Source organism: Chelon labrosus, assembly GCF_963514085.1.
Source record: "Chelon labrosus genome assembly, chromosome: 21".
NCBI lineage: Eukaryota > Metazoa > Chordata > Actinopteri > Mugiliformes > Mugilidae > Chelon > Chelon labrosus.
The window spans coordinates 15,580,122-15,593,091 of NC_140354.1; the positions used below are offsets into that span (position 1 = coordinate 15,580,122).

At 35.5% G+C, this 12,970-nt stretch overlaps 1 protein-coding gene across 1 annotated transcript; it reads left to right on the forward strand.

The window, feature by feature from the left end:
- Positions 1 to 4,821: 4,821 nt before the first annotated feature.
- LOC311506172 (nuclear GTPase SLIP-GC-like) lies at positions 4,822 to 11,450 on the forward strand. The gene is made up of 19 exons (XM_084570050.1): positions 4,822 to 4,929; positions 5,281 to 5,310; positions 5,630 to 5,654; positions 5,822 to 5,905; positions 6,008 to 6,098; positions 6,506 to 6,722; positions 6,824 to 7,063; positions 7,561 to 7,767; positions 7,880 to 8,049; positions 8,654 to 8,747; positions 8,817 to 8,925; positions 9,048 to 9,169; positions 9,303 to 9,476; positions 9,562 to 9,716; positions 9,858 to 9,975; positions 10,188 to 10,296; positions 10,402 to 10,535; positions 10,820 to 10,901; positions 11,028 to 11,450. Exons 1-19 carry the CDS (start codon positions 4,864 to 4,866, stop codon positions 11,099 to 11,101), a joined length of 2,301 nt encoding a protein of 766 aa, XP_084426176.1. The 5' UTR covers positions 4,822 to 4,863; the 3' UTR covers positions 11,102 to 11,450.
- The last annotated feature ends 1,520 nt before the right edge of the window (positions 11,451 to 12,970 follow it).

Sequence of the window (12,970 nt, forward strand, 5' to 3'; positions counted from 1 at the left end):
ATCTATCACTGTAAAATATTTGATAAAATATCAATGTTATTTTATTTGATTATGAATTGTTTTTGTTGTAAATGTTGTTAACAGTCATTTTAACCCAGCAGCTGCACTGAATCCCTGACATGATACGTATGCTGTTTGTTTCTCCAGTGGATGTTTCAGATTTATTCTGTGGAGAAACAGCAGAAGCCTGGTCGCTCTCTGAACATCCCAAAGAGAAAGAGGCCTCTGGATTTGACCTGATTCATTTTTGTCAGTGTGTTACTCATGTTTTCTTTCAGTGCTGTTCTGATGTGTGCTTTGACTTTGAATTTCATGTAGAGAGATTTTAGATTTTTTAGGTGCCTGTAGTATAGAAAAGGGCAGGGATTAAATGCAAAGGTCACTGGCTGGATTGAAATAGAGAATGTTGAGGTTTTCATCATAGCACAGTGCTACTATCATGTGTAGTAATGTTTTCATGCTAAGGATTTAAGTTTTCACTATACACTATTGTAATACTAGTTTAATGTGGGTTTATTGGGATGGGAGCTCTGCAATTTCTGTGATTTGACCTTTGAATAAGAACATTTTTAGTTTGATTTAACATGAACTGTAGGATTTTGTCAAAATTGCCTTTAATTAAAATTCTTTGACAATTATTTGCTCACAGAAAAATAAATGTTTCTATGGGTGTTTACATGACAGACGCAGAGAAATAAAGGTGATAAATAAACCAGTGGCTTCTTACTTGTTTTGTCTTATCTGCACTAGTTCTAAATACAACTTATTTAACTTTACTTGGTATGAAGGTCAATAAACCTTGAGGGGAAGTACAATACTGCAGCTTTGTTTGTAAGAAACAAATCAGTTTTCTATCCTTGTTTATATCTATAACTGAAGCTAGGTTTCCTCAAACAAAACTATATTGCAGTATACCAGAGTACTTCACAAAACATCCATATACATGATACACTTATTTTCACAACTATAAATGAGCATGGACTTCATTAGGATACCTTTTAACTAATTATAAACATTCAGACCAAATAGCTAGTTTTGTTGCTGTGTATTTATTCTCTGAAGTGGTAAACTCCAAACTCGTGAACTGCATGAAAGATGAGGATAAGAGCAATCACACCAAAACTATCAGTGGTTAGACTTGAGGCAAACACACACACGTTATACTGCAGTGATACAAAGGGCTTCAGTTTGCTCTCTCTCATAGATAATGATGGTGGATTTATTTTGAATAGATTTGCCTGCTTTTAATGTGAGCTATAGTGAATAATGCAGTGGCACGAGAGCCCTTGTTTGATAAGTTTGCCTTTGAAGCTCACGTAATGAAAGATTGTTTGCATATAGATTAGAGATTAGGCTGCATGTTAGATGTTTGCTATAGCAGCAACATTCATTTTTTAACACACATTCAACAGGATGGGACGAACCTAAAGTATTTTTAAAATATTTTACTAGTACCAACATATAGAAGACATAGTAAACTGGATCTAGTTTACCACCATATAAACATGACCTTTTGATGTAATCTTAAATGCCAGTCCAAGTTTTTTCTTATTGTTCTATGTGCCTTTTAGTTCCTGAATTAGTTCAGACAATAAGCAGATTAAACACGTGCACTTTTCAAGTTGCATTGTTTTTAGATCTGTGGATTCCTGCATTCTTAATGTTCTCCTTTTCCTTAAGGTGCATGGTCTATTTCAGATTAAATCACAAAGATAAGTAAGTAGTAAGTGTTTCATGAGGGCAACAATGTCAGTAAAGACCACACTTATGCATCAATAATGACCATACAGTTCTATAAATCTTGAGTGAAAGGGCAGTATTTTTATTTCTTTAGAAAGGAACTTAAAATAGTTCCTAATATCAGTTTTGATCCTAAGATAGAAAAAAAATAAAATTTCTTATTTTGTATAAGGGCTTTAAAAGTGTCATTAATGTCAGTTTTGACTAAAGAAAAAGAAAAAAATCTTTTTTTTCTTTTTCAATACATTATTTTCATGTTTTCATTTTTTCAGTTTAGTGTGTTCATTGGGATTGGAGTTCTGCAAAATCAGTTATTAAACCTTAAGAATATAGTGTTGGTTTGTCTTGACAAATAAATAATGCTAAGCTTTTAAAAGAAAGAAAACATTAATATAAAAAAATGAAAGCACTAAACCAGTAGCCTCTAATTAGAAACTGTTGTCATTAATTTGTCATGTCACTTTTCTTTTGTTGTTTCTCATCTGCACTGATTTTACTGTAAATGTACTCCTGTATTTGATTTGGTCTGCTCTCCAATACACCTTAAGTGAAAGTACAGTATTTTTTTTTTTTTTCCAAGGGCATTACATTTGCTTTAGAACATTTTGATTGTAAGACAGAAACAAATACTTGTCCAACTATGTTTATTACTGTGTAAATATTCTCAGAATTTGAATAGCAACAACTCATATTAGGAAAAGTAAAATAAAAAGTTATCAGTGGTTTGATTCAGGCAAAGACACTCAGATTATGTGCAGTGTCGTGTTAGTCTCTCTTCTAGATAACCACGTATGCATTTGTTTTGCATAGATTTGTTGGATTTGAATATGTGCTATAGTTAACAGGCTGCCATTGATGATGATATTCCCTTTGGGGCACTAGGAAAATTTAGGGATGAACACACAACAACCAATGACAAGCAAACAATTCTGACCAAATTGTTAGCTTGTCATTGGTGTAGTCCATATTAAACAAACATGATATGCTTGTTACCACTGCACTAATCTCCTCCATCTCCTCTAGAATGAGGAAATACAAATTTTCTGTGTGTGTGTGTGGGGGGGGGGGGGGGGGGTTCAAAATAGCTGCTGGAGCCTTGAGGCTTTGAACAAAGAGAAAACAAGATAGCTGCTGAGTAGGGACCATGTGCTGGCTAGTGTATATGTGGAATGTGATAAGAGTTTTATGAGGTACCAGGTTAAAGGAAGAATGGTTAGTTTAGTATGCAAGACATAACCTGAACCGGCCTTTAGGTGGAAACCGGCTGCTCCGTGAAGTCCTTTGAAGTGGCTTGTTAGCAGCTCGGTGCTAACTAGCTGTGTCGCTCCTGTTGTTTGGGAGTTTAGCCTGCAAACCTTCTGTTTGTTGGCTAAAAGTACTGGTGCAGAATCCTCAAGCAGGATGTTGCTTTGCTGCTGTAAGGAGAACAGGCCTGGAGTTGCTGCTCTTTGTTAGCAGACTACTGGCAGCCAGCTGCAGCCGAGCAGCTGGGGGTCTCTATGTGGAGGTGTGGAGTGGAGGAGAAGAGAGGTGGAAGAGAGTAAGAGTTGGAAGAGAGATAGCACAGGCCAAACAGTGCATTTTATATGACCTGATGACCTCAGAGGTCACATGTCAGCCAGACCAACATGTGGTTAACTTGGTTATGCATGGTGAGCTTCTATAGCTCACCACCAGGTTCAGGTCCCAACATACAGTTATTGCAAAGTCAAAAGTTTGGACACAGCCTCTCATTAATTCATTCATCTTCTGTAGTGAAGGGTCGCGGGGGGAGCTGGAGCTGGAGCATTCATAGTTGTGATGCCTTCAGTGAGAATCTACAATGTAAATAATCATGAAAATAAAGAAAAACCATTAAATGAGAGGGTGTGTCCAAATGTTTGACTGTTCTATGCCCCACCATGTGCCAGTCTCACAAAGCAATCTCACAGAAATCGTTATAGATCAGGGTATCTGAGTGCTGACAACAAATTTCACAACAATGAAATAACTCTTTTAAAGGATCCAACAGTTTATCCTTCTTTTTTAATGCTACATTTAAAACTATATTGCCATGTTTTCATTTTATGAGTTGACTGATAGGATACCCTGAAATACTTGGTTAGAAACTCTGGGCTTTTAAAAAGAGTATTACCTTTTTGAAAAAAGTACTAATCGGAGTACATGATCAGAGGCTGAAAGCCCCTAATGGAAAACCAGTTCTCCTCTTTCATGGCACTATAACAACTCAAGGATATCTTATCTCATTTTATTAAATCAGGCATTCATTTTTGCTAATTGTTTTTGCCATGCCCACTAACTCTCGTGTCGAACAGAATGAAGCCACTTCCTACTGAGCTAAAACCTGTCCTGCCTGTTTTGATCATTTGATTCTCCATACACCCTGTTCTTTGTTCACTATTTTTTGACCAACGTCTATATGCACAGATTCAGTTCCACTTCGTCTCCAAACCAGGGAGTAACTTTCTAGCATTCATTAACCTGACTATTTTTGACTTCCTGCTGACGTTTATGGACTGCTCTGTTTTTGCCTGATGTTTTGACCACTTACTTTCTCCTATCTGTTTGACCAGGTAATCTGTTAAAATGTCTAATCTGAATTGATCACAAATAATCAATAACTATTCATATTAATTATTCATAACAATTAAATATTCATTTGTTAATTTATATTTTCAGTTGCTGTTCTTGGTCATGGATGATTTTGTTTGTAACAAACTAAATTAATGGGGTCTGAGCGAGTGGATCGATAGATTTAAAGGTAAGATATCACTGTGCATGCTTGTTGGCTACACTGAAACATAACATTTACTAATCTACAGGAATAAACATGTAATTTTTCTGCAGTACACTATTGGCAATTTGTACTGAGGCTATTTTGGGAGAGATCAGTGCTTGAAGTTCTTGTTAGTGTACAGAGAGTGTACAGAAGTTTGGTAAAATCTCTGTATTTCACACAAAAGAAGAGAGGTGCTTCATATCTTATAAGTTGTTAGAACATGACAAAAACAGTTGGTTATTAAAGTAAGATATTAAACATTCAGCTGATATTATCACTCTGATTTTTTATTTACAGAACAATATATTACAAAGGAAACTCTGTATATTCTTGAGGATCAAGAAATGAATGACTTGATTCCAACAGTGGGACCAAGAGCAAAATTCAAGAAGGAACTCAAGCTGTTAAAGGTAAAGTTCTGCACTGTGAAGACGTGTTGCACATATTTGCTTTTGGTCTTATGAATCTCTATTATACGGACATGTGTTGTTACACCTGTTAAAATTAAAATCTACATCTACAGGCAAAAAGATCTTAAAATACAGCTGTCAAGGTTTTACTTGAATTGATCAATTCTTTGTTGTAACAGAATTGCAATTATTTTCTAGAAATAAGATTATTGTTAAAAAAAAAAAAAACATTTCCGTAAACTGGAAATTTAAGTTAAATATAATAACCTGATGATTAAGTATGAGTTATAATATAAATTATGTTTTCAGTATCTGTTTAAGGTTTTAAACAGTCTTGGCCTGTGTCAACAGGAAAATGACAAAGCAGCTGATTTGCCTCAGGTAAGTGCCATACAGAATTTCACAGACATGTGATGAGGGGACATTAATTTATGTCTCATGCACTTGAGACACTTAAGTGTCCTCTGACAAAGTCCTCTTTACCTAAATGATTCATTACTATTGTTTACTGACCAATGAGGGTGATGAACCTCAACCTCCCAGACACTGACCGAGCTCGTCCTAGAATGGATGAGAATATAAATGCATAGTTCATTGTGTGAACTGTAAAGATGTGTGCTCAGACTGTAAAATCGTGTTAAAGAACAATGTGTATCATTAAGTATTATTTATCAAGTCAAATCTTTATTTTCATTATCAGGTTTCACCATCCAAAGCTATCAAAGGTGAGATACATACTATCTAATTAATTACATCTAATGTTAATCTGTGCTTTCAAGTCAGCGGTATTATTCTTTGACAAAACAGCTCTGCTGTGAACAAGTTCAGTCAATACTGAGAAAAACCCAAGTAATACATAAAAATATAGTTTTAGTTTTTGCTTTGTCATAAGGTAAGAGAAAGCTGGATCTTCAGGGTGAAACCAGCAAGTGTCTATCACCAACTAAACAACAATGTGACACTCTACCAAGATCAGGTAAAGTGTAACTGTAATTGCTCCACATTGTCCATTAAGTTGCTATACCAGGTCATTGTCTATGCTAAACAGTGTTTTTGTTTTATTTTTTCCTGACAACAGCATTCATAATGTGTGATGTAAAACGGGAAATGAAGTCTGTCCTTAAAAGGTTAAATGAACAAAACCAAACAAAGCTCCACACTTTCCTGACGTGAGTATTACGTTTTCCATATTCCGTCTTGTACTGGCCACTCCACTCTTGACAGTGTTGTTCCCAAAGACATCTCCCAGAGTCTGTTATTAGTTTATTCACAACAGTACACCATAGTATAGAATTTGCAAAAACAGTACAGTCTGACATCTTAAGTTCTTTGTAAGAGAGTCATTAGAACACATTTCACTCAATAATGTTACACGTTAAATGTTAAAGCTTTAAAGAGATAGTATAAGACTTATAGTATAAGGCCTTTGAGCAAGAAGCTCAACGTAAGCTATGTACTAGTTATTAGCATTTAGATCAAGGCTAGGCCCCCCCTCCCCCCTTGCGACCCTTCACAGGACAAGCGGTTACATAAGACGAATTAATGAATGAGTTGAAACCTGTCTATTGCACAACAGGAAGAAAATTGATGATTTGGAGACGGACAAGAGGGAGTTGGTTGGTGTCTTTGGTAAAACTGAGGCTGGAAAGAGCTCTTTGATAAATGCCATCATTGGAGAGAAGGATCTTCTGCCAACAGGAAGTATCAGTGCATGTACCACGGTCATGATTAAAGTCGAGGCTAACATGCACAACTCAAAGTATGAGGCAGACATCGAGTTCATTGCAGAAGAGGTCAAATGAGCTATGGATATGTTTGGCTTAAATCAAGCTAATTGAGATTACATTGTAGCTACAACTTAATATCCTAGATGTAATATGTTTTTGTCTTTTAGGAGTGGAAAGATGAATTGTGGTCCTCGCATCAGCTTCTTGTGGATAATAGAGATCAGGAAAAGGAAGATGATGATGAAGATGATGACAATGGCGATGATGGTGACGTTGATGAAAAGCTGTCAGCGTTGTATGGAGCAGAATGGAAACAAAAATCTCCTGAAGAACTCATGGAAAAAAAATATTTCAAGGAAATTCCAGAATTTCTCAAATCTGGGACAAAGACTCTAACGTGTGAATCAGTAAGAGAAAAGATTTAACTGAAACAATTCTTGCCATAAATTGCAATTATTGATGTTTATGTTTTTAAATACATCCTAACATTTCCAGTTTTCTTTAGTCCAACAGTAACTGGACAAATAAGAATCTAAAATCAGGATATTAAAAGTACTTTTCATGAGTTATTTTTAACATGTATTTTAAGAGTGCACTTAAGTATGATTATTTGTTCAATGACACTTATCCATATCTAGTTGATCTTTAACCGTAAAATCTATTTGTCTGTCCTAAATTACACTACTAGCACAGATCAGAAATACAAAAAATAGAAGCACATTGCTGTAGTATTCTGCTTTGGACTCAGTTGACTCACTATTTGCAATCTATGGATTTTATTTCAACTTTTGCAGAAGCGTTTCTGAAATGCTATTCTTTATCATATGCTGGTTCAACAGTTTTATGCAATTTGTAAAGCATTTCAAACACTTAAACTTAAGCCTTACATTGTTATTTGTTACAGGCTAAAGAGCTGTCTGCAAAATTTGTCAAATACACAAGAAGTGACTCAAATCAAAGAGAAGGTAAAGAAGTAAAGAGATTTTACTGGCCACTAGTAAAGTGTGTGACTGTCAGGGTGCCACATAACGATCTTCTCCAACATGTCACACTTGTGGACCTTCCTGGAAATGGAGACTGTAACAAGAGCCGAGACAAAATGTGGAAAGAGGTAATTTATTTACATGTGGAGGGCTGTGTTATTGCAAAACTGTAATATCAACTTCTGATATTCTCTTTTGATGATTATTTTTTCATATTCAACATTTATTTTACCTTTTCAGGTCATTGTAAATTGCTCCACCGTGTGGATTGTGACTGACATTAATCGAGCAGCATCAGAAAAAGAACCCTGGGAGATCCTAGAAAATGCCAGTGGCCTCATGGGAAATGGTGGAGAGTGTCAGTACATTCACTTCATCTGCACCAAGTCTGATAATATTGATGATAATCAGTAAGTACATTGCTTTCATGTCAATAAAACATTTCAATCAACTCTGATGCATGTGCTGGTCAAGAGAACCGCAGAACTTAATGCAAGAAAGTACAGTATATATATAATATTGTCAAGGCACTATTAATATTTGTAAAATGCTTTCAGTATTTCAAGGACAGGGATGTTTCCAAAAGGCCTCCTATGACCACAACACCCTTTAACTACTGATCATTGATGTCCTTATACTAAATATGCTTATGAATCACCCTATAACCAATCTGTAATTAGCACAAAAGTTCAATAGGCAGCCGCTACCTGGAGGAATTGTGAGCTTTCCCCAGTTAAATTACGATAAAGCCTTATGGCTCTACCAAACACTTGAAGGCCACAACATAAATAAAATGCCTTGAAGGATGCAGGCCTTACCTGAATCCTGGTGACCTCGACCTGTCTCAACAATTCTTTGTGAATTCAACACAACTAAGTGAACTAAAGTAGCTCTGGCTTCCCAGGAAACGTTGTAGGAGAATGTGACCATGTAAAACAATATAAATGGTAATATCTGAAGTTATGACTACAGATGCAATTTCAAGTTAACCATTGTAAACACTTCTTTTTATAGTTCGGCAGATCAGGTGTATGCTGACATACTGAAAAGAAACATGCAAGCCAAGGAGGCGGTGAACAGTGAATTCAGAAAGCACAACAAGATTATGGTGAGTCTGATAGACTGGCATAAAATTTAACATGAATATTGTTGACAACGTCACTCATCACTTCAAATTAAAACCGATTCCCCCCAGAAACAGTTCAGCAGTGACTGCTTCAAAGTGTTCACAGTGAGCTCCAAAGAGTTTCTGAAAGAAAAAAAAAGTCTAAAGCCAGATGACACTGGTAGGTCAAGTATCCATACATTATATGAATAGAATAATAGATCAAATTATTACCAGTTTTAGCTTACTTTAATTCAGTTTTGTTTTTATGTAAATATGTAATATTCTAACTGTTTTTTACAGAAATACCCAAACTTAAGGAATTTCTAAAAAACCTCAATGACTGCCACTCAACGACTTTAAACTATGTGTCTGGAGCTCATGGAATTCTCTCTTTGATTCAAGGAGCCCGCTGTAGAGGAGGGGTAAGATCAATGAAATAGTATTCATTGTCTTCTGTTGTCTTAACTGACATTAATATTTACAGAAAATAATATAATATTTGTATCAAATAAGTATGTTTTATTAAACCATGACTAATTGATGTGTTGCTTTTAGGGCAGCAGAAAAACTGAAGTGTGTGCAGACCTTGAAAAAAACATGAGTCATCAACTTGACAAAGTCAAAAAAGTGGTGGAAGAAGCTAACAAGGCTTTTGAAAAGTGCCTTAGTGAGGGTGTTGAAAACTCCAAATGTTTCTGTGAACAAAGACTGAGCGCCATTTTATCTCCTGTAGGTATTTTAATTACAAATAAAAAGTCAGTTTCAACTCCTTTTGATTAATTAATTTCATTTTTTTATTTTGTTTTTGTCCCAGAAAAAAAAGAGTCGTGGTTTTCACAGGACACTAAAAAGTGTTGTTCAGAACAATGGCATCCACAAACCAAGGAAGGGAAGACAAATAAATCTCAACATGACGTTGTCTTCATACTTGACTGAGAGCATTGATGAGGAATTCAAGAAGACCTTCCCGTAAGAAGTGTTTAATTTGGATATAAAACTCCTCGTCGGGCCAGACAGTATAGAAACTGGCAGATTCTAAATTGTACAGATGTTAATGAATGTATTAATGCCACCTTTAATGAAATATTAAAACATGTTAACATGTTTCAGAAATGATGGAAACCCCGGACCATTCAATGGGGTCATCAGAGAGTTTTCACTCAACACAGACAAGCTCATTCAGCAGGACAAAGATGTGGAACTGTTGCTGAGATTTCTGAAGACAGAGGTAAAGGATGAGGATAAAATCATCCCATTCACTGGTTATTTTGAGGTTTTCTGTAGGTTTAAACTGAGGCAGGGTTTGAAAAATCAAGCTGAACTTCACACTTTCCTTGACATACTTCTTCATTTACCACATTTTCAGTAAAATCTGAAAATGTGCTTTTACTATCATCTTTATTTAAATTAAAATGTTATATTGTTTGGGGATTTTTTTAGGAAGAAAACATGAAGACCAAACTGAACAAAGACATACGGGACAAAAAGAAAATTATCTACAGCAGTCTGACAGAGACAACTGACAAATACATGCAAGCCACCTATAAAAGTAAGTAAGGCTCTGGTGCCTGTCTGTCACCGTAATAATACTTATACATGTATTGTAACTGAACATAAAAATTAAGTTATGCAACAGTTCTCTATTTAATTTTAGGAGCATCCAACTTCAGAGGGAAGGACACACTGAAAAACATGAGGGTTACTATTATGAGACACGTGTATGATTCAAAAAACATCATGTTTGATCAGGCTAAAAATGTTGTGTTGGACCAACTGAATCAGCTGAAGGTTTGTCACATTATGATAAGACTGTTAAACATGCTGGGCTGGCCTGTGTGTGAAACTGCTTTTGCTACTAAAACAAACGGCTGGCATTTTCACCTTTGACCAATTATTATCAATCATTTAAAGCTGAAATGTACAAAACTCGATGAAGACATTTGTCCTTTTTGCCACTCTCTGCAGCCTCTGAGCACACATCTAAACAGTCAAGTCGTGTTTTATTCATTGAAGTCTGAACACACAATCTTCCTTTGTAATAAGTGATAATGCAGATTTTGTTTGCGATTTAGGAGCATATCTTGGAGGCACTGGAGACAACCATGAAGGAATCAATGGAGCTTTCACTCAAGACTGATCACCTCTCAATCCCAGGTAAAAGGAACACATGAAAGCTAAAGCATTCTCATAGAGCACAAAGAATAATGGAAATATGACGTTAAGAAATCAGCAATATTCCAAATATATTCCAGTAATATTTATTATTATTTTTTTTTTTAGATGTTTCAGATAAGCTTTTAATGGTCAAGAAACTTCACGATGAACTGACAGGCAACCCACATGAAGAAAAGTAACTGATCTGGTAAAACATTTTTAAAATGTCAACATTAAGTTATGCAATAGATAGATCTGGTGGATATTTCAGATTTTGCTAATGTGGAGAAACAGCAGAGGCAAGGTCACCTACGTCCCTGAACATCCCTGAGAAAAAGCTGATTAAATATATAAGGCCTGTAGATTTGGTCTCAGAATTTTTTGGGGAAAGTTGTTATCTATCTTCTCTATGAGTGTTGTGTTTCTGAATTTCATGTAAAATGCTTTTTAGATTTTTAGGATAAAATGCAAAGGTCCTTGGTTGGATTGAAATATGTTGGGATTTTCATCCTCCCACTGTGCTAAAGTCATGTCCCAGAAACTTTTTGATTGTAAGCATTTAACAGTTTTACTATGCTATATATACTGAATTGTGCTTTCATGTTTTCATTTTATGAGTTTAGTGTGAGTTCATTGGGATTGGATCTCTCTGCAATTTTGGTGTATTGACGTTTAAATAACAAATTATACATAATAACAAAATTATCTTGAGTTAATACTTTTTCTAGTTCTAGGACAAATTTTTACTTACCACAAAATAATAGTTTCTATGGGTGCCTTCTCACTGGAAACTAATATCAATCAGCTATTTGTTACATACTATTTCCATTGTTTTTCACTCTAAATGTGGCTTAGTAATAAACCTTGAAATGCAGTAGTTTTTCTTTCTTTGGGAAATGGCTTAAAACTGCTTTTTATTTTCTCAAACATCAGTTTTGATTGTAAGATGTAAACAGTTTTAATTTATTCTTTCATGTTACTTTCATATTACTATTACTTGTCTCAAGTTTCTTGAGACAAAGCTACACTGCAGTACCAAGGTGCTTTACACAACCACTATGTGCATGATGCATGGTCCTGTATATTTGTCATGATTTTGAGTTTTGAATGTTTTCTGTAACCTTGTTTGGTTTTTCTTGTGTTTCCTGCTTTATTTTGTAATCTGTCTTTTTTCTTGATCTTTGTCTGTTCCCGCCACTGTGATTCCACTCACTTGTCTTGACTTGTGTCTTTTGTGTGTGTCACTGGTCTCACCTCCTGGTCTCCTGTTATTCTATTAGCCTATGCGTGTGAGTGTGTAGATACATCCCTGCCTTTAGTCCTTTGTCAGGTCATCTGTGATGTTTGCCCTGTTTATCTTACCGTTCAGTCATCGTGTTCCTTCCTGTCTTCTGGTTTTGGTCTTCAGCTGTTTTGAGATTTGTGTTTTTTTTTTTTTATTTCACCTGCATACCCTTCAGTGACTTTTGTTCTGGATTTTGTAGTATTTTTATTAAAGTCACTTTGTTTCCTGGTTCTGCCTCCCTCTATGTGCGTTTGGGTCCTATCTCAACGGAACATAACAATGTTATCCTGATTCTGTTCAATTCCAAACACTCTGAAGCAGTGAACTCACTATCCAAACACTTTATTTACACTGAATAGCAACAACATGTGAATAGTGGAATGATTGAAAGAACAGCAAAATCAGTGTACTCAGTACAAACTCAATAATATAAATGACATCAGAGGTTTGACTTCAGGCAGACACAAACAAATGATGCTTCAGTGAGACATCCTATGGTCAAGGCCTACACAACAACTATTACAGTATACATTAGCCTCTGTTCATTTCCAAACTGATAGAACAAATTAGCTGTAAATAGGAATGGGCATCACTTGCGATATTTTTTTATTCCTTTTGGTCAGAAGGTTCACAGTGATATTTTATTGAGGTGTACTTTTTCTCAGATCAGATGAGAACGCACGCTGTGTGTCTTCAGGCAAACACACCCAAAATATGTTGTAGTGAAACCTCCTGTGTCTTAGACTGTGTTAAGCCCCTTGTTCATGTTTTCATTTTCTCAGTT